Here is a 23,978-nt window from a genome sequence, read left to right as displayed (position 1 = left end):
GAAGATCAGCTTGCAGTTATGCAAACCACACGGAGATTGAGTTAGGTCCAGGATGGATGCCTATGGATGTGCTGCTCACTGTGCAGAGGGGTGGCAAAACCACTCCATGTGCATTTTGGCATTTTATTGATAAGCAAAGCATATCAGTTACAGCTCCTACTGCTGTTAGCATTGCGATCTATGGCCTCTATACTTTTTTCCAGGTAAAAGACACTATTGGCTATGACACTTTGGGGCACTGCTTCTTCCTTGAAGATGGGACAGAGCAACGCAACACGTTCCATCACAACTTGGGCCTCCTGACGAGGTCGGGAACGATCTTGCCTTCGGATCGCAATGAGGCCACGTGCCTCGCCATCCGCAGCCACGTCTATGGGGATTACCTTCCTGTGCCCAGCACCGACTGCATGTAAGTGCTCCCAGAGCTGGACTCAAGCTCTGCATTTACATTGGGCTCTGTAGCTGAGTCCCAAAGAACGCTGTGGTAAAACTTTTGAAAGGTGCTACTTGAAATTAAATTAAAAGTTGTGGCTTTTTCTACCGTTTCTCATTTTAAGGTAATTTAGCTATTTGACCATGTTTTGCGTGTGAAGATACCTGCTAACACCTGCATGAATTCTAAGCAAGGAGTATTTGCTGCTGGTTATTCCTATTGCTGTATCCTAAGAATTGTAAATAAGTTAGAGCACTTTGTTTCTTTCTGAACCCCTTTCAATATTTTTGTTAAGTAGGATGTTGAAGGCTCCATCCAGGATGGATGCCTATGGATGTGCTGCTCACTGTGCAGAGGGGTGGCAAAACCACTCCATGTGCATTTTGGCATTTTATTGATAAGCAAAGCATATCAGTTACAGCTCCTACTGCTGTTAGCATTGCGATCTATGGCCTCTATACTTTTTTCCAGGTAAAAGACACTATTGGCTATGACACTTTGGGGCACTGCTTCTTCCTTGAAGATGGGACAGAGCAACGCAACACGTTCCATCACAACTTGGGCCTCCTGACGAGGTCGGGAACGATCTTGCCTTCGGATCGCAATGAGGCCACGTGCCTCGCCATCCGCAGCCACGTCTATGGGGATTACCTTCCTGTGCCCAGCACCGACTGCATGTAAGTGCTCCCAGAGCTGGACTCAAGCTCTGCATTTACATTGGGCTCTGTAGCTGAGTCCCAAAGAACGCTGTGGTAAAACTTTTGAAAGGTGCTACTTGAAATTAAATTAAAAGTTGTGGCTTTTTCTACCGTTTCTCATTTTAAGGTAATTTAGCTATTTGACCATGTTTTGCGTGTGAAGATACCTGCTAACACCTGCATGAATTCTAAGCAAGGAGTATTTGCTGCTGGTTATTCCTATTGCTGTATCCTAAGAATTGTAAATAAGTTAGAGCACTTTGTTTCTTTCTGAACCCCTTTCAATATTTTTGTTAAGTAGGATGTTGAAGGCTCCACAAAGTTTTTCTGATACAAGTTACTTCAGCCCTGGTATAGAAAGTGAATTTTTGCCTTTTATTCCCCAGGGCTGTATTGGGATTCGGTAGGATGTTGAAGGCTCCACAAAGTTTTTCTGATACAAGTTACTTCAGGCCTGGTATAGGCTGGCAAAAATATCACTCACTAGAAAGTGAGTTTTTGCCTTTTTTTCCCCAGGGCTGTATTGGGACTGGATAATCTAGAGTAAATTTTGCCTTTTATTCCCCAGGGCTGTATTGGGATTCGATTGGTTGGACTCAATGATCCCAAGGGTCTCTTCCAACCTAGATGATTCTATGATTCTGTGGGACTGGAGCATCTAGAGCAAATCGGTCAATAGTATGATAGTGGATGAATATCTAAAGTGCATCAGGAGATTTAGTGAGAATGTAGACATTAGCATAAACTATGGAAAGCATCATTTAACAATAACCAATATCCTGCTATAGCTGACCCAAGTTAGCCTCTGTTTTGGAGACTGATTAACTGTGACGTGGGCACCTGGGGGATGCAAGTACTTGGCAGGATACTGTTTGTGAGCAAGAACATAGCCCAAGTTAGCCTCTGTTTTGGAGACTGATTAGCTGTGACCTGGGGGATGCGAGTACTTGGCAGGCTACTGTTTGTGAGCAAGAACATAGTTTAGCCAAGGAAATCTGTATTTTCATATTTTCTGGAAAAGGATCCAGTGGCTGAACCCTACATATTTTAATTTGTGCAAATAATCCAACAGAATTAATTATGATTATTGTTGTTGAAATGCTAAGGTTGCTTGTATTGTTAATACAGATTCATTTTGCACCTATTTAGGGGTTTTGCTAATCCAAAGGAGTGTGGATTTTTGATTATGTAATAGTTAGGGTGGACAAAAAAATATTGAGATTTTCTGCTTAGAATGATCAAATTAATTGGTATGCTCATGAGAAAAGATTTACAGTGTTTTTACATGTGGTCTTTATTACTGCAAAAGATATTATCAAATGAAGTAAGACAACAGATGATAATATTTTCATAGCTGTATCTGGCTTCTGATTGTTCCACTACGGATATTCCCTCTAAAGAAAAACTCCTTATTTGAACAAAAGTCAAATTAGTATCTCCTTAATCTCCTTCTTAACAAGCCTTTTGCAGCTTGCAAGGATATTTGTTTTGTTTTCCACATTGAAGCTTCATAAATCCGTAGAGAATCCCATACGTCTTGCCGTTGCCCCTGAAGTTCCCAAAACCAAACCAGAAGTGCACTTTTCAGACATTTTCCAAAGCTGCTTAAAAAAAAAAAAAGAAATGACATAGGGTTTCCTTAAACTGCCTTTAACAGAGCGTGGATTTTGTGTTAACAGTCTCATATAATTTACAATAGGTTCAGCATGTGGCTCCATAAATGAGCATTTCTGACATCACTAGATGGTTTCTTTTCCTTAAAGAGTATCATTAAAAGGTTGTGTGGAGTTTTAAAGTCAATAGGAGAGTTGTGGCTTAAGTCCAGTGCAGTGCTATGAAAATGTATCCCTTCCTGTTTGGTAACTGCTTAGGATCATTTTGATTTTGATTTTTCAGGGCTGTCAGCACATTCTGGATTGCAAACCCAAACAACAACTTAATAGGGAATGCAGCAGCTGGTGCTCAGGTAAAATCATTTAACAGCAAGGGCTTTGCCTCCAGTTCCCATATATTCTACTATTATTGATGTCACTAGGGTGAGGGCAATGAATTTTTAGTAAGTCACCGTAAAATTTGGATATGTATCTCAGTGACCTTTGTCTCTCTTAAGAACAAATTAAATGTTTGCCTGCTGTTCTCACACTGGTATGTCTGAGAGTGATTTCTCTCACAACTGTGGCTGGAAATGGTGTGTGGTGCCTGTTAGCCAACACTGATTTTTATTAGTAGCTAATAGTTAAATGACCAATAAAATTTTATGTTTGTATATATAAATATATACTCTCTCCTGATTATCTCTGTTTACCCAGATCATATTTGTTTTTAATGTGCCTGTGTAGAGGAGGCTATGTTTTCTGATAAACCACCTGAATTTTACCCACAATATATGTATTTTTAGAACCTCTGTGTGTGTGCCCTGGGGCTCCACTGTGCAGCCAAAGGATAAGTTGGGAAGTGTAAGAGCATGGGCTGGTGTGTGTCCCCTGAGGCTTGTGTGTGTTTGGCAGGCTCAGGTTAGGAATCGGGTCAGCATAGTGGGAAATCCTAAATCCTCAAGATAAACTGTATCATTAATTGTATTATCCCATTTCTTGAATCTCCCTTTCTCTTTTAGGATGTCGGGATATGGTACATCTTCCACCGGGTTCCCACCGGACAGTCGGAGGGGCAATATCCAGAGGGACAGGCTGAACATACCCCCTTGGGAGTATTTTACAACAACAGAGTCCACTCCAATTTCAAGGCACGTGGATGATTTTTATATGTTACTGCCAATATAATAACATGGCTTGGGGCTGACTGTGTGTAGTGCTCTGAAATCAGATGGTCATGGTTATCTTACATTCCGATAATGGTATTTTAACACTATATCAAGAGAAAATCAAAATTTGGGGGTGATACTCTTTCTAATGATTAAAAATGGAGCTGAACAGAATGGAGGCTCCCATTTCAGTTAGATGCCTATATTAGAGGGGATGTCCTCAGGCTGTAAGTACACCTACTACTAACTGAGATTTAAGGAATGACAAGCAGGACACTGAGCACTGCCGTTGGCCACAGCGGTGCAAGGATATAGGGGGATGAGCAGAAGTTGTTTGTGCCAGGGCCTGCTCGTCACCTTTGAAAAGTGAGGGTAATTCCAAGAAAAACACTTTCCTCTTGTTGACATGAAAACGTAGCCTGTTAACCATAAAAAGTATTTTTAACTTATTTCTCAGGATTCTAGATTGAAATCAGTGCTGTTTTCTGTGCCTTGTATATTTTACATCTTGGTCCATGACAGCTGCTGCTCTAGCCCAATGTCTTTAACTTGGCTATGGCTGCTCATGTTCTCTTTTGACTGTCGGGGGACTCGTCACTCTTTATTTAAAGCCTTACTTCTTAACAGCACTCTTTTTCCAAAAAGTTATCAAGAGCTTGGCAGAGTCCCTTATTGCTTTCTGTGAGGGAGAGAGTGGGAGTTCAGTGCCTTGCTTTGGGTCAGGAGGCAGCCCAAGATGATGATGTATAACACATGGCAGGGCAGGCTCTGTCCTGACTCCAGCCTGCTCCAGCCTAAGCTAATGTCACGCTGAGCCAAGGGACACCAAAAGGGAAGAGAAAGCCCAGGCTCCGGTGCTCGCTGTGCCTGCACGCACTGGCTGCCCACGTTCATTGATAAAAATCTGGGATCTCTGGTCTCTGCTAAAATAATTGGAGTCGTGTGCATTTTCAGGCTGGTTTGTTTATTGGAAAAGGAGTAAAGACAACGAGAGCCAGCGCTGAAGATCCCAGAGAGTATCTCACTGTTGATAATGCCAGGTAAGCATATGCTGTATGGCTAAGTATTTTGGATAGTTGTATTGCTTCTTGGCTTTTGCATTGTATTTAGCAGATCATTAATGCCTCATTATGGCTGGAGCATCTGAAAAAAAACACACAAGCTATATCTGATGTGCAAATAGTTCATAGCTATGCGCTGAATTGTTTGTGTTACTGCTGATCAAAGGTGACACACGTGCACTTGGGGTTATGAGGACTAAGCAGTGAAGCACGTGAAAGGGGAGCCAGATCCCCTTGTTCCGTTAGTGGGTTTGTAAACTCCAGCATTTCTTATTAATTACTTAGGAGAACTTACATCTGAAAGACGATGTAAGAGCCTGCTGAGACTGCTTTAGGATTAATGAGGAAAGTAAAGTAGCCTCAAAGTTTTCTGTCAGCTGCTTTAAAATCTTTGAGCTTCCTTTCACAGAGTGGAAGCAGATAAATCAAGGCCATTTTCTTATTTACTGCAGCCCTATGGGTCTATGTGAGGAGGATGTGGCAGGAATCAGCCACTGTTTCTGGCCAAGTCTTGGCTTTTTTCCTCCTCCACCATACCCTGTCAAAGCCACATATGATGCTCCCATATGGGTGAAGGGAAAGGGTGATTTTGTGTCCCTTTGTGAGACTTTCCTGCCAGGGTCATCCCCTTGGGCACTGAGGAAGCACTTCCCCTAGTACACCAGCTGGAAGAAGAGGAGGGGAGGGTAGACTCAGAAAAAGTACTTTTTTTCCAAACATGGCACAAATCTACTATTAACAGCCAATGTGGCAAGAGATAGCCATACTATTAGTAATGGAATAGTAATTGAGAAGTGCCCAGTTCCCAGGGCAAATCTCCTTTTCATATGACAGCTTCTCTTTCAGCAGAGACAGAAGCATATGGAGGTCTGGTCTGCACGTGCAAGAAAAGCATCCAATTACTCCGTTATCTTTGCTGAATGAGATTCTTGAAAACACCTCATTGATTTTCTAGCATCAGTCCAGGGATTCTCAATGGGCCTTGTAAGGACAATTACAAAAGGACCCAAGGGACCTGGGAAAAATGTTTTCTATGCCTCTAAATTACACTGAATCAAATTAAGGAGTAGCAGTGGGCCCATTGAAGTCTAGTGAGAAGTCTCGTGTTGATTTCACTGGAGCCAGAATTTCACCATTATGAATGTTTATTGTTTTCTGCTTTGTACCAAAGCACAGAGATGAAATCAGGCTAATAGCCTGCCTCTGATCCAGGGCATATCGCCTCTTTAGGCCCTTCACAATGATATTTAGAAGCCAAACGAGGTCTGCTAGGCATGGCCTCCTCTGTCTGAGGTCGGTTCCTGTGTCTCTTGTGCCCCATTAACTAAGCTCCTTGCTTCAGGTTTCGCCCACATCAAGATGCTGATCCTGAAAAGCCGCGAGTTCCTGCCGTGATTGATGGTCTTATTGCTTTTAAAAATAATGACCATGGGGCCTGGGCCAGGGGCGGCGACATTATTTTCCGCAACTCAGGGTAGGTTACTGTAATTACGTGTTATATCATTCCCCTCATGGCAGACATAAATAGGTCTGTAGGCCAAATTCACTGCAGACATTCCTCCTCATTTACACCCTTGTGTTTCTTCTGTCCCAGGTTTTCAGACAATGGAATTGGACTCACTCTGGCAAGGTAATTTCTTAAAATCGGCCTTCATCCAGTTTTTTTTCCCCAGTGTAAGAGGCTCAGGAATGGAACCTGAGACACTCCCCTGGTAATTCCTGTAAGACACGAAAAAACCTCATGTTTCCCTCCCAGACCACATCAAGTCTTCCCTACACAGCCGTTAATGCAAGGGGCAATTTAGCCTTTCATTCTCTTTGCCTCGGCATGTCTGGGGAATACATCATAATTGCTGAATATTTCCTTTTGGATGGTAGGTCCTGAACCAGTAGACTAAACATCTGGTTCTGCATTTGGGGAGACTTTTCTTCTGCTCTAGCCCAGTGGAGCAACATTGCCCATAGCTCATGTGCTGCTGGGGCAGGGTGGCTGGGATGGTCCCATGTGGTGGCACAGCAGGTCTTCTGCCTCCTCTGCTGGTGTCTACCATGCTCCTACCGCTCTCATCTCGACCCCTTTTCCAAGAGACCTGCAAAACCAAGCCATAGCCAAAGACCACTGCAGGCAATGAGAATCAGTGATATTTGGATCTTTCTTCAGGGATGTAGCCAAAAATTTATAAAGGAACTCAGTGTAGAGCAATTATTTTTATAAATATATATATATATATATGAGCTGCTTTTACCCAGAGTTACCTGTATTAGTGATGCCTAAGCACTAAGTTACCTCAGCACTAACTTGCTGGTTTCTAAGGAGGTTTTAAAACAGGCTGTTATATCAGCGTATGCACTTTTTTTCCAAATTCAGAAAGAAATTCTAAGATGTCTGTGATGTAATTAAAAGTGTTAATTAATCAGTTACATTGTGCTGCATAGTTACCTGGTGTTTCTTTGCTAGTAGTGATGGAACTTTCCCGACAGACGAAGGCTCCAGCCTGGAGGTTACACGCTCCGTTTTTGTTGGAGAAAGCAGCAACTTTGGCTCCCAGGGAGGCCAAAACAGCTACTGGGGAAAAGGGGCAAATGGAGAATACAGAACGCTGCCCAGAAACAAGTGAGTTATTCTTCTGCCATTTCTTCTTGGTGTTAGCATAAGCTAGAAGAAAAGCCTCAGGAATGAATGTGACTACCGAGGAGTAATTTATACCGGGTGTTTAAATTATTGTACAGGCCAGAAATAATAAGCATCCAAATAAACTCACTCTTCAGGCCAACAGCTTGAGAGCATTCTTGACTGAATGTGTTTGATTTAATTTTCTGCTTAATTTATTAGTCACTGGAGAATGGATTAGACGATCTGAAAGACACCAAATGGCTTTTGTGTAGTGCTTCAGTAGCACAGCATCGAGCTGATGGATACACCACGCTGCCGTACCTCCTGTCGGTGTAGCTGGGCAAACATGGCCAGTTTGACAAAGGACAAACCATTTTTCATTATTTCATCTTATTTCTCCTTCAATAGCTGTATGCTATTTTCTGTTTTGATAGCAGCACAGCCTCCTGCCTAGCAACTGCGGTGCCTACTCACATCCCCATAGCAAGGTGTGCTTCCCTGAGCCTAAATATTACCCTAATGTATGTTTTTGGTGATGCTCACCAGTTATTAACCCCTCTATGAGGGTTATAAAATTAACGAATAAGCAGTTCTCAGCAGAGGTGCCATGCATGTCTCAGCCATAAGCAACCCAGGAATAGGGTCTGTGTAGGACAGCAAGAATAATCAGAGTTATCCTCAGTTATTATCAGTGTTGTTATTTTAATTGCAATTGTGAAAAATCTCCTTTGCAGTTCAAACAAGGTCTAATCATCTGTGATATTGTTAAGCAATGTGCTCTTGGAAAGGACCATGCCAAAATGTCTGATATCTGTCCTTTCATTACGCCATAGTGCAAAATGGGTTGTGGGGGTTGTACCAGATCCGGCTGCAGGGATAACAACTCTGGAAATTGAAGAAGAATTATTTGGTCAAGAAACACTGTTTCTGCCCAGTGTTTCCCATTGGCAAAGTGTTTCTGGATCTCTGGAGCCAACCAGTAAGAAAAAACATCAGGGCTGGAGGGAAATCTGGGCCTCAGTGGCCCCCAGGCTGGAGAGAGCCTGTGTGCCCATGTGATGTCCACTTTGTGGCTCTCATGCCTGAACAACTCTTTCTGGACTCAGTAAGCATTGGCCTACCCTTCCATGCCACTACTCGCCAGCTTCATCACTGTCTGAGAAGCTGATGCAGGCCACCTTTTAATCAAACACAACCGGGGCCAATCAGAACTCGGCGCCTTCTCAAAACAAACGATGGAAGGGGCAGGTCCTTACCTGTGACTCCAGTGGTGTCTCCTTCAACTCCAATGTCTTGACATGTCCATGGATCAGTGCTGCAGAAATTGCTTTTCTGTATGAAATGCTGTGAGCTAGGTCCTAGGGATCTCTTGTGAAATGGCTTGTAAGGAGAGCAGAAACTGTGCTGCATCACTTGGTGCTTGCTTCCAAGGAAACACTTGCCTCCAGGGAGTCTGACTGGTATTTTTTCAGTCATGCTGATCTTTTCCTGAGAAACCCTTATACCCTGGAGCAGGGAACCTGATGACAATGCTGTCACACAGCCCTTTGGGTCTTCCTTGTGGTGATGAACCCCTGGGTGGCTGATGACAAAGGGTTTGAACTGCCTTACCCCAGCTTGCAAACCTTAGGCTAGTTTATGAGAAATTTTTTTTGGATCTCGAGCCTTATTCTGGAGAGGATGTTTAGCAGAGTTTCATCTTTCATTAACTGTGTGATGAGCATCCAGATCCCAGTTTCGGGAAAGGAAAGGTGGTTTAGCTCCTTGTTAATGTCTTTCTGTGACTTCGGGAGAAGACTCAGAGTTTGCCCAAACTTTTAACGCAGGACTGTGTTTGTTCTTAAATCCCACAGGACATTCCCTATACGTGGATTCCAGATTTATGATGGGCCTGTCAGGATGACAAAATGTACTTTCAAGAAGTTCACCCCGACTGTTGACAGACACTCAAGTGCCATCGGGTTCTTCATGAAAAACTCCTGGCAGATAAGCCCCCAGAATAATGTGTCGCAGATCCTGATGGAGAAAACTGTAAGTAAAGTAGAAATGTATGCTGTTAGATGTGCAATTTTTTAGAGGAGATGAGAGATCTATCCTAGAACAGGAATTTCCAGGTAGTGATGCCTGTTACATTGGTGCATACCATTGATCCACTTTACAGCGCATTTTCTTTTTTTTTTTTTTCTTTTTTTTTTTTTTTTAAATGAAGGTTATTTATAAGCTGGTAAAGTGTTAAGGTATCTTATGCCTGGGCAGATGTACATTAAAAAATCTGCATGAGAGGAAGATTTCACCTTGTAAACAGAAAATCCAGGGTATCACTCTTAGCTTGTGCAGCATTACCAGCTTTCATATGCTGAGGACCTGGTAAGGACCTGGCCTCAGAGGTTGAGGAGAACACAAATGAGGTGTCAGGAGGCAGAAAGCTGCAAAACAATTCTTACACAGAAATAAGCAAATGCACTTAGAAGCAAAGCTATGGCCCAGTTTCTGGTGTCAGCAAGCAGTGAAATTCCTGTTGAGCACAATAGGGACTTCCCTTGAGCAGTGACAGCAGAATGGGGCTCTGTACCTCTGCCTTGACGGGAGCTGTAGGATCCTGAGCAATTCCCGTCCTTGTCCTGGATTCCTGCAGGGATTGTGACCCTGTGTGCTTGACTTGGGAAATGATAGATTCCACCTGGCTCGCTCCCAGGGATCATAACTTCTCAGCTTTTTTTGAACAAGGTCCATGCTTGTTAGGATGTCCATGAACTGTAGTAACTTTGGCTTGAGGTTTGGCTTTTTTCTTGAGAAAAATTTCCATTGCTCTGGGATTGACCAATATCACTCTCTCTGGCAAGCAGTTAGTTTGTCTGTCCCCTCTCTGGTACACTTTAGACCAACAACAGGAGGGTATTTCATGAAAGGATGATGTTGATTGCAGTCACTTGACTGGTCCTCTAAAGAAAACTCAGTAAGGATATCTAAGTTACCTTAGTGCTTTAGGGAGCTTTGGAACACAAATAAAGGCTAATTTGCTGTATCTTCTTTATGTCCTCCCTTGGAGAAATGGCTATAAGATTATCATAGGGAACACGAATGAGAAAATTAACATGGAACCAGAGAAGAGATCTTAGAGAAAAATATATGATGGAAAAGGTTCGATTGGTAGAGTGGAAATTTTCACCCAGTAATGGGTGTAGGACTCTGTCCAACAGAATGGTTTCAGACAGATGATATCTGTGCACATTAGCAGAGGGGATGATTACCTCTTGAATGGCTGAAAATGCAGCTCTTTAATACAGTTACACCATTTGAGGCCAATGAGCCTGTTAAATATCCCAGCACTTTTTGTCTGAGAGGTCTGCTGTTTAGTACTGCAGCACCTTTAAGTTCTGAGATTTTCAAGGTAAAAATGGTCTGAAGACTTACTAGATACTTCTGCAAAGCAAATTAAAATAATACACAATCAGCCGTTTACATAAAAACTAATGACATTATCCCAATGATTATTTCATTTATGTACATTTACAAGAAATACCCATTTCTGAATTTGGTGTTTTGCCAACTTAAAAACCATTTATGTTTGTAACCACCTGCATCCCAGCACTTTTCACTTTGATTCTATTTTATCTGGATTGAACCCAGATGTGTTAAATCTGATTTCAGACTTAAAGGACCACAGTTTATTGTTTTGTTGCTAATTGTATGGGACAATATGTCTTTGACTAGTTAAGATAGAGCCTGTAGGCTGTTTTAATTAATTTTCCATCTCCAGGCTTCATTTTATTACTTTTTAAAGGGTAGCTAAGTACTAATTCCCTAAAGGACAATCATTTAACAGTTGTTTTTTAAGAAGAAATTAAATGTTACTGCAAGTTGTATAGTGATGACAAAACTATTAGTCATGCTGAAGGAGTAATTGTATAATTAATCAGACTAATCAGCAGATTGGTCAGAATACAAAATTATAAAGCCAGTCAGGTCTTGTTTAATTCCAGCATTAACAATAGGAGTCAAGTAGAACAGAAGACCTAAACGTTATGCTCCACAAAAAGTATTCTAGTTGCCTTTCTGTTGACAAACATAAATCTCACATATTAAGATATCTGTGCATTTATCAATAGCAACATTATTGCTAGGCTTGTTTGTTTGTTTGTTTGTTTGTTTTATTTTAAAAAATCTGCTTTTTAAATGTTATTTCAAAGCAGTGGAAGTGGTAGTTGGTCTTAAGCCTGCTGAGGGCATGACTGATGGTTGTGGTCTCCTGTAGATCTGGTTACTGTCAGTCAGGAGGACTTGGAGAGCCCAATGGAGATGGCCTCAGTCCAGAACAGAGCCATGCCCAAACAGGACACTTCTGCATCATTTCTTAAGAGGACCTGACATACCTCTTTTAGTCATAAAATAGCAACCTATTCATCCCTCCACCTTTTTGATGCACAGCTCCTGTAGAGTGAGGTGAGGAGCAAGAGGTTGTATGTGACCTTTTGGGCTCCCATGAACAAGGCCACCTCCAGCAGGTGCAGAAACTCACAAGCTATCCCAGTTCACATCCATTGCTAATAGTCACTCTGGCTATTTTTCCCTGCGGCGGGGAGCAGGGTGGATTAGGGATTAGGGTGGATTCAAGCCCATTCTACTCCTAGCTGTGCCAACACTATGGCATCTCTGAAATCACTTGTGCCAAAGAAATCTCAACGGTCTGTGTGGGGTGGGTTTCTGTCCTCGGAAGAGCTCAGAGGGGCCAGAACTGGCTCCTGGCTGTGGTCTAGCGACTCCCATGGGATTGCAGTCCTGGCTAGCTAAGAGATGGGAGCTTCCTGATGTTGTCTTTACTATGTTTAGCCCGTGTTGTCTTAGCACAGGGTTTCTGCGTCAAAGCAGAAATTTGCGACTAGTTCTTGATGGGAAAAAGAGAAGCAGACACTGAGTTAAAGTGCAAGTCTGTTGCCCTCTGAAAAAGAGGGCAGAAAAGAACATCCCAAACCCCAAAGAGACTCTTGACCAAAGGGAACTTGCAGGGTGAGGGCTTGCCTCACTCCGTTGGAGTAAAAGCCATGCTAATGAAGGCAGAGTCCTTCGGTGGTAAAATAGAGGAAGGTTCACAATGAAAATGGTTTTCTTGAAATGGTACCAGTGATACGGGTTTTTTAGCAGCTTGTGCCAATACTTGAATTTTAGAAAAAGTCGCAAGTTATTATGATGTTTTCCAGTACGTTATGAATTTTTTAATGTAGAAAGCATTTTCCACTGCAGTCTTAAGGGTTTGTCTGCAGCTGTGTTCAATGTGCTGCCTTTGGGCAGGTTGGGTTAGCATGTTCCTAAGAGATTACGTACTCACGTAACCATCATCCGTCAGGTCTCCCTGTCAAGCTTCAGACAGGTAATTCAAGTAACCTTCCTACCATATCACTCCCAGGTAGTCCACACCTAGTGAAAATTAGGTGTCTGAATAGTAGTGTGGTAGCTAGACATGACCTGTCTCTGCACCCTCTTCTAGCACATTCCTAGCTCCACATGGACATACCTGACCAGCTGAGTCTTTTCTCTGTTCATGTGTATTCAATTAGATAAAAAAAATAAGAATGTTGCCATAGCTATAACTGCAAACTCAGTGCACCCTTATCCCTCAGGGTACAGAAGTAAGGTAACCGTGAGACTTATAAAAGAAGTGACACTGCTCATTAACATTTCCATTTCGTTTCTGACTTTCGGACTTTTTTAGAGGAGAATGTTAGATATCAGATTGGCGTTAGCACCAAAACTAACTGCTGCTGGATGGAAAGACTGAGAGTGTTAGTTAAATGGAAGGCTGTGCCTTAGTTTGTTTTGAAGTACAGCTGACTTCGTTCTCCTCCCCAGTGAAGTGCCTGTTTCCATATGCAACTCCAGAAGTGCACTGTCACAGCGTATTTATAAAGAGGCTTTGAGCTGCAGCACAGTGTTTACATTTTTTTAGGATATCTTGTATAAATTAAAATGAAAGAAAAAAACACCAGCTTTTGGGATCCTCCTACTTTGCCAAGTAGCCCTTTGGGCAAAAATTTCCTGCCTGCCACGCAGTTAGAAAAGGTTTTAAAACACTCAAAAATACACATTAAATTTCCATGTGTTTGAGCCTCCTTTCAATGATACTGCTTCAGGTATTTGTTTATGAGACTCAGAAAAGAAGGTGGCAGAAAAAATGGTTTTAGGCTCTTATTTAATTTTAAAGGAATAAAGACTTTTATTCTGCAAGTAGTTCTTGCTGCAGTGGTCATTCTTTTTAAGCCAACGGGACTTTCCATCTAACTGAGAATCACAATGACCCTCCTATTCTCCTAAGCTGTTCTGTTTATTATTGTTAAAATAAAGCCTTTAAAGCCCTTAGTAAACTTGCAGCCTAATCCTGCTGACCCTAATTCTTACTCATGTGCACAGTCCAATTAAAATTAGTTGGGCTAAATGGAAGAAATTACAGTCCTTTGAGTCGGCATGATCCAGTTGCTATTTATGCCGTCTGCTTTTATACACATTGCTGCAGGATTCATTCAGAGTGCTTGACCTGGAGTAATTATTTTCTTGATTACTTCAGAACTTAATGGTTGCACACTATAATAATTTTCTCTGCAGACGTTAAAATATTCCATGCCTTTTTTGCTGAACATCTGCAGTTTCCTTGTTTTGCTGGATTTTCATATCAGGACAGATTCTTTTGCTTAGCTGCTGAAAAATGTTGAAAACAGAGCTGTGCATAATGCGGATAATGCTGCTTCCTGCTATTTCTCTTTCCTATAAAAAATTCTTCAGGGGATATATTAGAATGTGCACAAGAGCCAATTCTGAGAATTGCTGTCACTTTTATGAGTTTTATAAGGTTTTAGGGGAATGATTAGGAAAAAATGGCACTCACAGAACCCCTAGAACAGCCATTGAAAATATATGAGAAAATTCACCCAATATCTAGTAATTTTTGTTTATTTGATCAGAACTGTGATATTCCTCAGCACATTTCATAATCTTCCAGTACTTCCCTACCCTTTGAGTCATCCTCTTCCTTTTGCCACCACACAATTTATTGCTGTGTGATTTCAAGGAATACATGGTCATCCGGGTGGATTTCAAAGAACTGAAAGTCTAATTTTTGTGAAAATATCTGCTGGGATTAAGAAATGAGGGGGGAAAACCAAGACAGCTGGAAATTTTTCTAAATAGATAAGGCAAAACAGAACTCTTTACTCAGACACTAGAGCTTTCTAGTTCTGTATCACTGTTTTGGCTGTCACAAATACTACAAACCCAAGTCCTTCTTCTTATTGTTCTTCTCATTTTCCCCTGCTAGGTTGGACTGAAAGTGTTTTTTGGCAGATCGGGCCAATGGTTTGGAAACAACGATAATGACGGTGACAAAATGTCTATCTTCCATGACCTGGATGGCTCGGTGACAGGCTACCCGGACACTTTCATAGGCAGAGCAGACAACTACTTGCTGCGTCATCCCGGGTGTCTCACTGTCCCGCGCTGGAACGGGGTGATGTGCACCGGGAAATTCGCACAGGTAACGGGGCAACAATGCTGGGCATCTTGGGTGGGTGTCCTCAGGTACTCTGCTGAGGGGTGATGGAGTGAAACCTACTCAACACTCCGTACGAGAGGAGGTGAGCAATAAACTGGGTATGATTTTCTCCTCTGAATGTTATCCGCCCAATTCCGATTCTGTCGTGCCGCTGCCTGCAACCTGTGGCTATAAGGAGCCCTGTCTCTTCTTATTGCCCACAAGAAGCTGCAAGTTGAAATCAAGTTGGGGAAAGTTTGGTGTTTTCTAGTTCTTGCTTCCAGGCATTTGTCCACTCTGTCATGGGGCTCTGGTGGATAAATCTGGTGAATCAAATTTCAGTAATGGAAGATGTTACTCCTCTAATACATCCCACTGTTTTCAGGACGGTGAAATGGGTGGTTGAGAGACATACTCACACTTATTTCCCATCCAGAAATCACTGGCTGAGGAGTGGCCAGTCTTAGGTTAGGGTGGTCTTTAACTTTCATCACAGTTTTCTATATCCTGCTTGAGTTAGAGACCTTAGCTGAGATGGTACCTTGGTAGAAATTGCTGCAAATACCAGGTAACCTTTCAGTAGGGAAAGAAAGGAGGAGGAGAATGGTAAATGGAGGGAAAATATGACCTCAAAATCAGATTGTGGTTCATTCTGTGTTGCTCAAATTTCAACAAGACCTTTATTTGTGGATAGAGCATAACTGTAAATGCGTGACTCACCACAGCTTTCATAGTCACCTCTAAGATACCGCAGATGGCTCTCCTTGTTCCTTCATTAATCCAGGCCTGTTTTAAAATTCCAGTTACTCCAGCTGGACATCTTGCCAGGTCTCCTCTCTACCTGTGTTTCACAAGCCAAATATTAAGACTGTGTGTGGAGGTCACACACAGCACCACTTGGTTTAAGTTTGGAGAGTGGGTACTGGGAGCCCTCATACAAGATGTGGCTTTTGGAGGGACCGTTATCTTCTCCTAATCCCTGAGAACAGCCCTGCACTGTCAAATAAAGACTGTAGTGGGGTGCACTGCTGGATATGAAAGGCAAGAATAGAATATGAAGTGATTTTAAAATAAGATCAGAGTTCATGAGATACAGTAGGTGTTATTTATTTTCTTATTTGTTTGTTAAGAGTCTTCTGTGCACTTGGGAGCGTGCTGCAGACTCCTGTCTCATTGGGGGTCAGTAGGCATTGCCACAGGAGGAAACTCTGCCTGAAGTCACTGAGGACTGGGCAGCATTAAAATTGCCTTGAGAGGAGCAGGCTGTCAGGTTTCCCTTCGTAACATGTAATTTTGTGAGCCTGGAGATTAGCAGAGTCCGATTTCCTACAGTTGCACCTCAGGATGGGTATCCAACCTAGACTCATGGATTTTCCACATTGAGAGACTTCTGAAGGTGCTTTCTCTGTGGCTTCACTGATGTGTAGTAAAGTGTGGGCTTGATCTTTGTGTAGTCAGACACAACCCTCCCTTTTCTCCAAGGAACTTCATGCATGAAACTTTTAGGCATGCAATTACCCTTGAGACCTCTATGCCAATGTAATATGTGCACACACAAATCCAGATTACATGTCTCTTTAAACAAAAAAAGTACATGCATTTGCTTTAGTTGCACAGCAGAGAGCAGGAATTGCTATTTCAGTGTCTAGACATTGGACTTACATCCCTTGGTTTGCTCTTGACTCGGCAGAAACAGGACTGGGCTCCTGTGAAACACTCCCATTGAATTATGGTTTTGTGCTTGGCACTTACATTTCGCTCTGTGTCTCTAGAGAAATTATATTCTCTGCTCTGGCAACCTAACAGTTAAATTCAGAACTGTAAACAAGCAGGCATTTATATTTTCATTTCTATTAATACCCTCCTGGTTATGGCACTCTATGTGGTGAGGCAGTTTTTCCACCATAGAAAATTTCCTTGGCTAGGTTTAGGCAAGCATAAACATTTGCTTCTCTGGGATCCGTTACTTACCAGCATTTTTCAACTAATCAGCATCCAGCAGGGTGAGTAAAGCTCATATTAAATGCTTCACTTTATGGGTTTTGGGTAGGGAAATACATATATATATATATATATATTTATGTTTATATAGGGTAGAAGAAATTGGTCCCGTGCAGCAGTGTTTTAATTTGGAGGGTATATATGTTGGAGTATTTCAGTTTAACCCTGGTTCTCAGCACCCTGACAAACTGATGATTTGTTTGTGTGCTAAATTCCGAATGTCATATTTTAGATCAAAAGCCTAAAAGACTGAATCCAATTATGGAGAAAGATGGTTTATTTGATCTAAGCAACTCTATTACAAAATCTGTTTTTCTTTTCCTTTTCATGCAGCTCTGGTAGACAAGAACTTTTATTCTTCCCTAGCACAAGCAGGTGAAAATGTCCTTTCAGTTCAAGGAAATAGTGACTCTCGTATTACTGCTGAACTGAGCCCAAGACCATCAGCCTAGGGATGGGCTACTTGGGATGGAAAAGTGAGATCCAAGTCCTTCAGCTAATATTACAGGCAAATCCTTTCTGAGCAAAGTGTCTAGAGTTCAGTTAATTCCCTTCTGCTTGGTTTCTTTCATTCAGTTTTCATGCTCATCTTCTCCTGGATGCAATTTGCCTAGGAAAGGAAATGCCTGGGGAAAACCTATTCCTCTGGCAGCATATTCAGCTCCAGAAAAACTGAGGACAGAATTTCCTGAGGGTGTTTTAATCTGGCAACTTAAGTTGACATTCCCACCTTCCTACAGTTTCTTCATGGTCCTTCCTCCTCACCATTTCCAAGGAGCATCATGCCACCTTCCCCACATGGTGCCCAAGACCTTCCTTCAGCAGCGAGCACTAAGAAATGCCTCATGCTTTGGCTCCAATGTTGCTTTTCACTACCAAAAAAAGGGTTCTGAGACCAGTTTTAAATGATGAAATTTACACATGCAAGAACTATCAGGTCTTTTTGCCCTCCCCTTTCGATCCTGGAGCCTGTAGGGTTGGTGTTGCTTAAACAAGACCAACCCCTTTGCTTTTTAATGACAACTGAAACTCTCATGTTGTAATGTAAATAAAGTGAGGCTTTGAGGAAGAACAGTAAATAGAGGGAGACTCACAGGGAAATCAGAAGAGTTGGCAGCACACCTTCTGGCAACCTCTGTGAGTCACTCAGACTCATCAGCAGGGCGCTGATGTCCTCAGTGTCCCATGAACCTGACTTTCAGCTGTTGCAAGGGCTGGTAATGAAAGAAAAATGTAGGGAGAGGTTCATCCCATAGTTCTCTCCATGTAGGTGGGTGAAATTTCCAACTGCACTGAACTGGAGACTCCTCAACACCTGCATTCCTTGTTGAAATATAAATGAGATTCCTCAACCATTTCTGGCTTTTATAGAAATTGTAAGACAAGTGCCTTGGCTCCCACTGGGCAGTTGAAGCTGTGCACTTACTGCTTCCTTGCAGACTTCACAGCAACTCATCAGGAAAGACTGTGAAACTTCTCTTGTTTGGTATTAGTCTTCATTAAAATAAGCAGAGCTTTTGGCAGTAAATGCTATTTTCTTTTATAAGGTTAAAAAGGTGTTAGACAGTCATAAGTGACTGCCACATGGCTGAATTAGTGTCAGTTTTGAATTAACAAAAAATGGATGCCTTGCTATTATAACATACTTTAGGAAATGCTGCTGATTTTTCACCAGTTCACCTAGTCACTACTGTATTGCAGGCAGTTGAAATAGAAATTATTCCACTTCTGTTAACTCTGTTCTTGCATGGAATGTTTGCAATTGCACTGATCCTGCATCTCCAAGCTATACACCTTCAGCAGGTACTGTGTGTATTTGGTGCCTGTGTAGCTGCTTTTGCTACTAATGCTTCTAAATGCAAAGTAAGAGATGCAGTAGGTAGCAAACGGTGCTTTTCTAAACACAGGCAAAACCATACAATCCCAGGGTACCTGCAATGCTTGAGGATTGTCACCTTCCAGAGATTGGGAGGAAGGAAAAGCCTGCAAGATATTTTTCAGCTAATAGTGCCTGTATTCTGACGAAGAGGTCCCATTTTCATGTCTGGTATACACCAGTGGAAAATCAAAGTAGTTTTGCTGATGTCAGTAACATTCTAGCATGTTTTAGAGAAAGAAAGATTTTTTTGAAAATTTATTGCTCTGGGAAATCAACCTTTTTTTTCAACAGTCAAACAACCAGAAGGGGAGAAGGTATGTTTTGAACTTCTAATTTTTAAGGTATTTTGCCCCAGTTTGACATCTGAGAGCACAGCAGGACAAAAGAAATGTTAAAGAAACTTGAAAGTAAGTAAACCTTTTCTCAGAAACCAAGATATTCTGCTCCAAGACTTTGTGTGTTGCTTATCTTCATACTTACTATACAGTTGAATAGCAGGTCCCCCATGAATTGTAAAAGAACTTATCTTCTCAGTTTCACAATCTACTTGGGAAAATTGCCATGTAAGCACGGGGAAATCTGACACATCTTTTTAGCATGAAGTGTTAGCAGCTAAAATGACAACTATGTCCATTAAACCATCCAGGCAAGTAGAAGGCTCGTGTTTTATAATGTTTTAACTAGCTCTTCTCCTACTACATTAGGCTGTCATCACTTACCGTATTTTAAAGGATCTTTATGACCCACTTTCTTCTCTTAAATATTTCGATAGACCTAACCAAAAATTATGGAGGTGTTGCTAAGGAAGATGGATTTTTCATTCTAGAAAAAAATTCCTTGTTCCTTTCCATTCCTATTCACAAGTGTTTTGCCCCTGCAAAGGTAGATACGAGGAGAATAATGATAAAGTTTTCCAAGTTCAGTTCAAGTGAATGAATGTGTCTCAGAGGAGAGGCTGAGGAAGAAAAGAGACCACATTGTGACATCCTGAGAACACTGTGATGGGACAGTGGCTGATGTCTCACCTACCTGGGGCTGGTGGAGCTCAAAGGGTTCTTTTTACTTCATTAATCTCATTGGGAATTAAATGCAGCCTTTTGTTGGATGATTTTTCTGGGATTGGATTCCCCTCTTGTCCCTTGTTCCCTCAAATGAGGGGGGAGGCCAAGGGGATGAATGGGAAAATGCGGGATGCTGCTTTCTGTGCAGCTTGGTGTGTTCAAGAAGGACAAAGCCATCAGGACTGTCATTACAGACCAGAGTCCAGTTGCTGCTGGAAACATCTCAGGCAGCCCCTGCTCCCAGTCAAGAGTCCTGTTGACTTAGTGATGCTCTACCTGGGCAAAAGTGTCTCTTTGTGTAGGATCTAGATTGCTTGATCAGGGCGTTTACTTACTGTGACGTCCTTTAATAATAAACATTTTGCAAGATCCACCAGATCTACTACACCAAACTACTCTGTTTCCGTGGGACTGAAAATCACATCCTTGGTGGCTTGCAATTCTGGAAGGCATTCACTCAGTGGCCACTGCTGGTCATTATAGGAGACAAAGTCCATTTACAGATATTTCTATCAACACAGAAGTGTCATTTTAATTTGTTCTAGTAATTACTGTTTCATTCTCCAAACAGCAGTCTCCATTATTGCTTAATGTCAGACATGTGACTTGGTCCCTGGGCACTTGGGGGAAAATGTTACCAACAAATCTCTGACAGGCTTTCCCCCTTTTCTTACTGAAGCGTACTGTAAACTCATCCAGCCCTTTCTTAAACTCATTAACAACCACTGTAGTGAGCAGCTTAGATTGTGCATAGACTCCTTTCTCTCTCTCTTTTATTCCCTTTCCACAAATACCTTAATGTATATAGGAATCTTTTGTTCTTGGCAGTCTGTAATTTAGGAGCTTCGGGACTGATTGAATGCATTTCCTTTCTTTTTTTTGGCTTATTTTATCATTGGTGCATTTAATTTTGCAGTAAGTGTACAGCAGCCACTTTAATATTCTATGTTTGCTGGAGAGATGTATGAGAAGGAAATAACGTCAGTTTACAGTGATAGTACAGGAACTCTTGTTTCTTACCCACAAAGACACAAGCGATATATTATTTTGCAGTATCAGAGTTCATTCCAACTGTTCTTTGTCAGAAAATGCTGTTTTGATTGAGAACAATTAATGCATTGATTGGATTTCAGGTCCGTAGGGACCTTACTGATCACCTGCTCTGATCTCAGCCCTTCCCCATCTGGTTTGGGAAAAATGAGATTGAAATGTGGTTTATTGTATTGCATGTTACTGACTTTCCAATCACGGTTTAAATGCAAAGGGAAAATAGGTTTTCCTCTTTGGTTTCATAAATAAAAAAGGTCCTTTATCAGACTGTAAAAATATTTTTTTCTTCCTTGAACCATCAAGAATGAGCAAATGAGCTACTGCTCAGAGATTTTTTGGGGTAAATTACTTGATCAATACTTTCAGCCACCAGGATAAATTTCTGTTTAATACAATTCTGGGATCCACTTTAATCTTCAAGGGTCTGCAGATACCACTCGGGATAGGTTCTCATCATTAAAGTGCAATGGTGTGAAAGGAGGAACAGACTGAATATCCAAGACACATTTATAACCAGTTTTGGTTTGCTGCTTTGACACAAGACCCAACATGAGGCTGCTGAATTCAGGGGTGAAGTGAGAGATAGGCAGAGATGGCCTGTCTTTTGGAGGTCCGGAGGAGCTCAAACCCAATACCAAGAGCAGGCACAAGTGTAGAATTCTTCTGAGCATGAAGCTGGAAATGGGAGCTGAATGAGCTTGAAACCCCAACTAGAATTAGCCCATATATAGTCCAATGAGAGACAATCTGGTTTTGCAGAGCTTTCAATTTACATAGCCAAGAGGAAGAGAAGCAGATACAGAGATGTGAGGGGCCAAGGTCTCCCAGCCCTGCATTAGAAGGCGGATATCCTGATAAAAGTAGTCTCACCCTCTCTGCTACTCTTGGCTATGCTTGTATCCTTGCCTGCGGTCTTAAAATCTGTTAAGAGACTACTGCCTCCATTTGGATCTACCTTAAAGACAGAAATTGAGCTTATAAGTAATTTTGTTGGATGGATGCTCATGTAGAAGTTTAGACTTTTCTGAGCTAGCATGGATCTTTATGTTGGGTCTAAGTTCTTGATGCAAAGAGGTGCTGTTCTATGCTGTAGGAGAGTGAAAGAAGCAGGATTATAGGTGTCCTCAGTGCATTTGAAACCCTTCAGGGAATATGACAAGCTGTCTCCTACGACCCTGCGTGCTGAGACAGATTTGCATGACAGCTGTGCATCCCCCTTTTGCACTGGAAATTCACATGGGGCAAAGCAGGTGAACATCATGCGTTCTGCATTAAAACTACTGATTGCCACATGACTTAGCCTTATTTGAGTCATGTCCAGACAGAAAAAGCATACAACAGGAGTGTACTTTGTAGAGTTAAACTACAGACCAAGGGAAGCTGTTGGTCCCTGCACAGAAGAGCTCTCTGTTGAAGCCTGTGGGACATGGTGCTTGGTCCATAAGGTTATATAGTCAGGCCATCAAGTTTTAGCCCCCCAAATTTCCAGCATAGTCTGCTACTTGAGCACAAAGATGTGGATTCTATTAGATAACTGGACCGAATCCAAAGCCTATTGAAATAACTTAAGAATTTTCTGTATTTTCAGTAGAATAAGCCTGTTTTTAAAGCACAGCTATTCAAATTGATAAAAAAGTTACTTTGCGATATTTGCTTGATTACCCTTCTCCCTTAAGGTTTTCAATACTGAACATTTTTACAGTGGTGTACAGTTCATGCCTCACTTCATGGTGTCCCCACGAACGGCTGCAGATGCTATTTCTGGTTTACCTTTTTATTTGAACTGGAAATGTTTCAGTGACTTTCCAAATGTTCTGAGCTCTTCATTGGCAGAAACCATTTACAGGCAGCTATGATCAAATGCACATGTTATGGCTGAGCCTGGCTGATTTAATGGATATGTTTGTCATTTTCCTTTCACCCTCAGCTTTATATTCAGGCCAGGCGCCCTGAGAATCTGACCTTATCCATTGCCAGAGCCACATACCATTCCCATCCCTTGCGGTTGCAAGGCGTGAACAGAGGAGCACCATACCAGCAGTACCAGCCCGTCGTCATGCTCGAGCAGGCTTATATCATCCAGTGGGACGGCAGAGCACCTGAGGATGTTATCCTGTACCCCATCAACTTCAACAGGTACTGCCCTATGTTGTTAGAAAATGGTCTTTTTCCAAAAGATCTGGAGCTATTTCCCAGGTTATTCACAAGTGACCTTTCAAATGTCTCAGCAATTTCTGAGAGTGTGGCAGCAAGGTGTTAATGGCTGGCACTTACTGATGCAACGAGATGCCTCTGCTTTCGCTTTATTCCAGCGTTTTTGATGTGCAGAGACATTTCTCTTTCCAGAAAGTTTTGAAACAGAATCCAAGTAAGTCCTGGCCTGCTGTCCCTGAAATCCCTCCAGAAATGCTCTGGCTCTTGTTCGTTTGTTTGTACTGGTTGCTGGACACATAATTTATCTCCCATATATATAAAGTGCAGAAATACATCAGAATGTGCACAGAGCTTTGCATCCTCTGTAATCCAAACAGCACTGCAGTCACTTTCTTTTTACATGAAGTTTTAAAATGTTAGCAGTCGGTAGAGCAAAATTATAGGTTGTGCCATGTTTATTTTCCATGTTTTCTTCTAGCATTATATACAAGCAGAGTATATCCATTGTAGATACTACTTTTTTCCCCTTGCAGTCTGTTTCATTTTGCATAATTTCATTTATGGTTTTTCGTACTGGTTTTTCTTACTTCTGTGAAACTATTTGTGCTTTGGGCTGGTCCAGCTGTTAGGGAGAGAGTCCTGCAGTCCAGCCAGCGTAGCAGTGACAGCCATTGCCATGGTTTGCACATATATGCTGCCAGAGATGAGCACCACGAAAAAAATCTGGACATCGCCTTGGCCTTTCCA

At 41.9% G+C, this 23,978-nt stretch overlaps 2 protein-coding genes across 4 annotated transcripts in view; both read left to right on the top strand.

Moving 5' to 3' along the window:
- CEMIP (cell migration inducing protein, hyaluronan binding) overlaps positions 1-23,978 on the top strand; it is a 116,600-nt gene that overhangs the window by 7,734 nt on the left and 84,888 nt on the right. The window lies entirely within an intron of this gene.
- LOC106889519 (transmembrane protein 2-like) overlaps positions 1-23,978 on the top strand; it is a 58,574-nt gene that overhangs the window by 14,693 nt on the left and 19,903 nt on the right. Inside the window, exons 9-18 of the mRNA XM_014944619.1 lie at positions 204-409; positions 3,028-3,097; positions 3,746-3,874; positions 4,847-4,932; positions 6,296-6,427; positions 6,548-6,583; positions 7,415-7,567; positions 9,421-9,598; positions 14,874-15,089; positions 23,005-23,213. Coding sequence (XP_014800105.1) covers positions 204-409; positions 3,028-3,097; positions 3,746-3,874; positions 4,847-4,932; positions 6,296-6,427; positions 6,548-6,583; positions 7,415-7,567; positions 9,421-9,598; positions 14,874-15,089; positions 23,005-23,213 — 1,415 coding nt within the window. The remainder of the gene's footprint in view (positions 1-203; positions 410-3,027; positions 3,098-3,745; positions 3,875-4,846; positions 4,933-6,295; positions 6,428-6,547; positions 6,584-7,414; positions 7,568-9,420; positions 9,599-14,873; positions 15,090-23,004; positions 23,214-23,978) is intronic.

This window comes from Calidris pugnax, unplaced genomic scaffold (assembly GCF_001431845.1).
Source record: "Calidris pugnax isolate Ruff unplaced genomic scaffold, ASM143184v1 scaffold70, whole genome shotgun sequence".
Lineage (NCBI taxonomy): Eukaryota > Metazoa > Chordata > Aves > Charadriiformes > Scolopacidae > Calidris > Calidris pugnax.
Note: the sequence above shows the minus strand (reverse complement) of the source record. Positions and strands in the feature narration are given on the sequence as shown.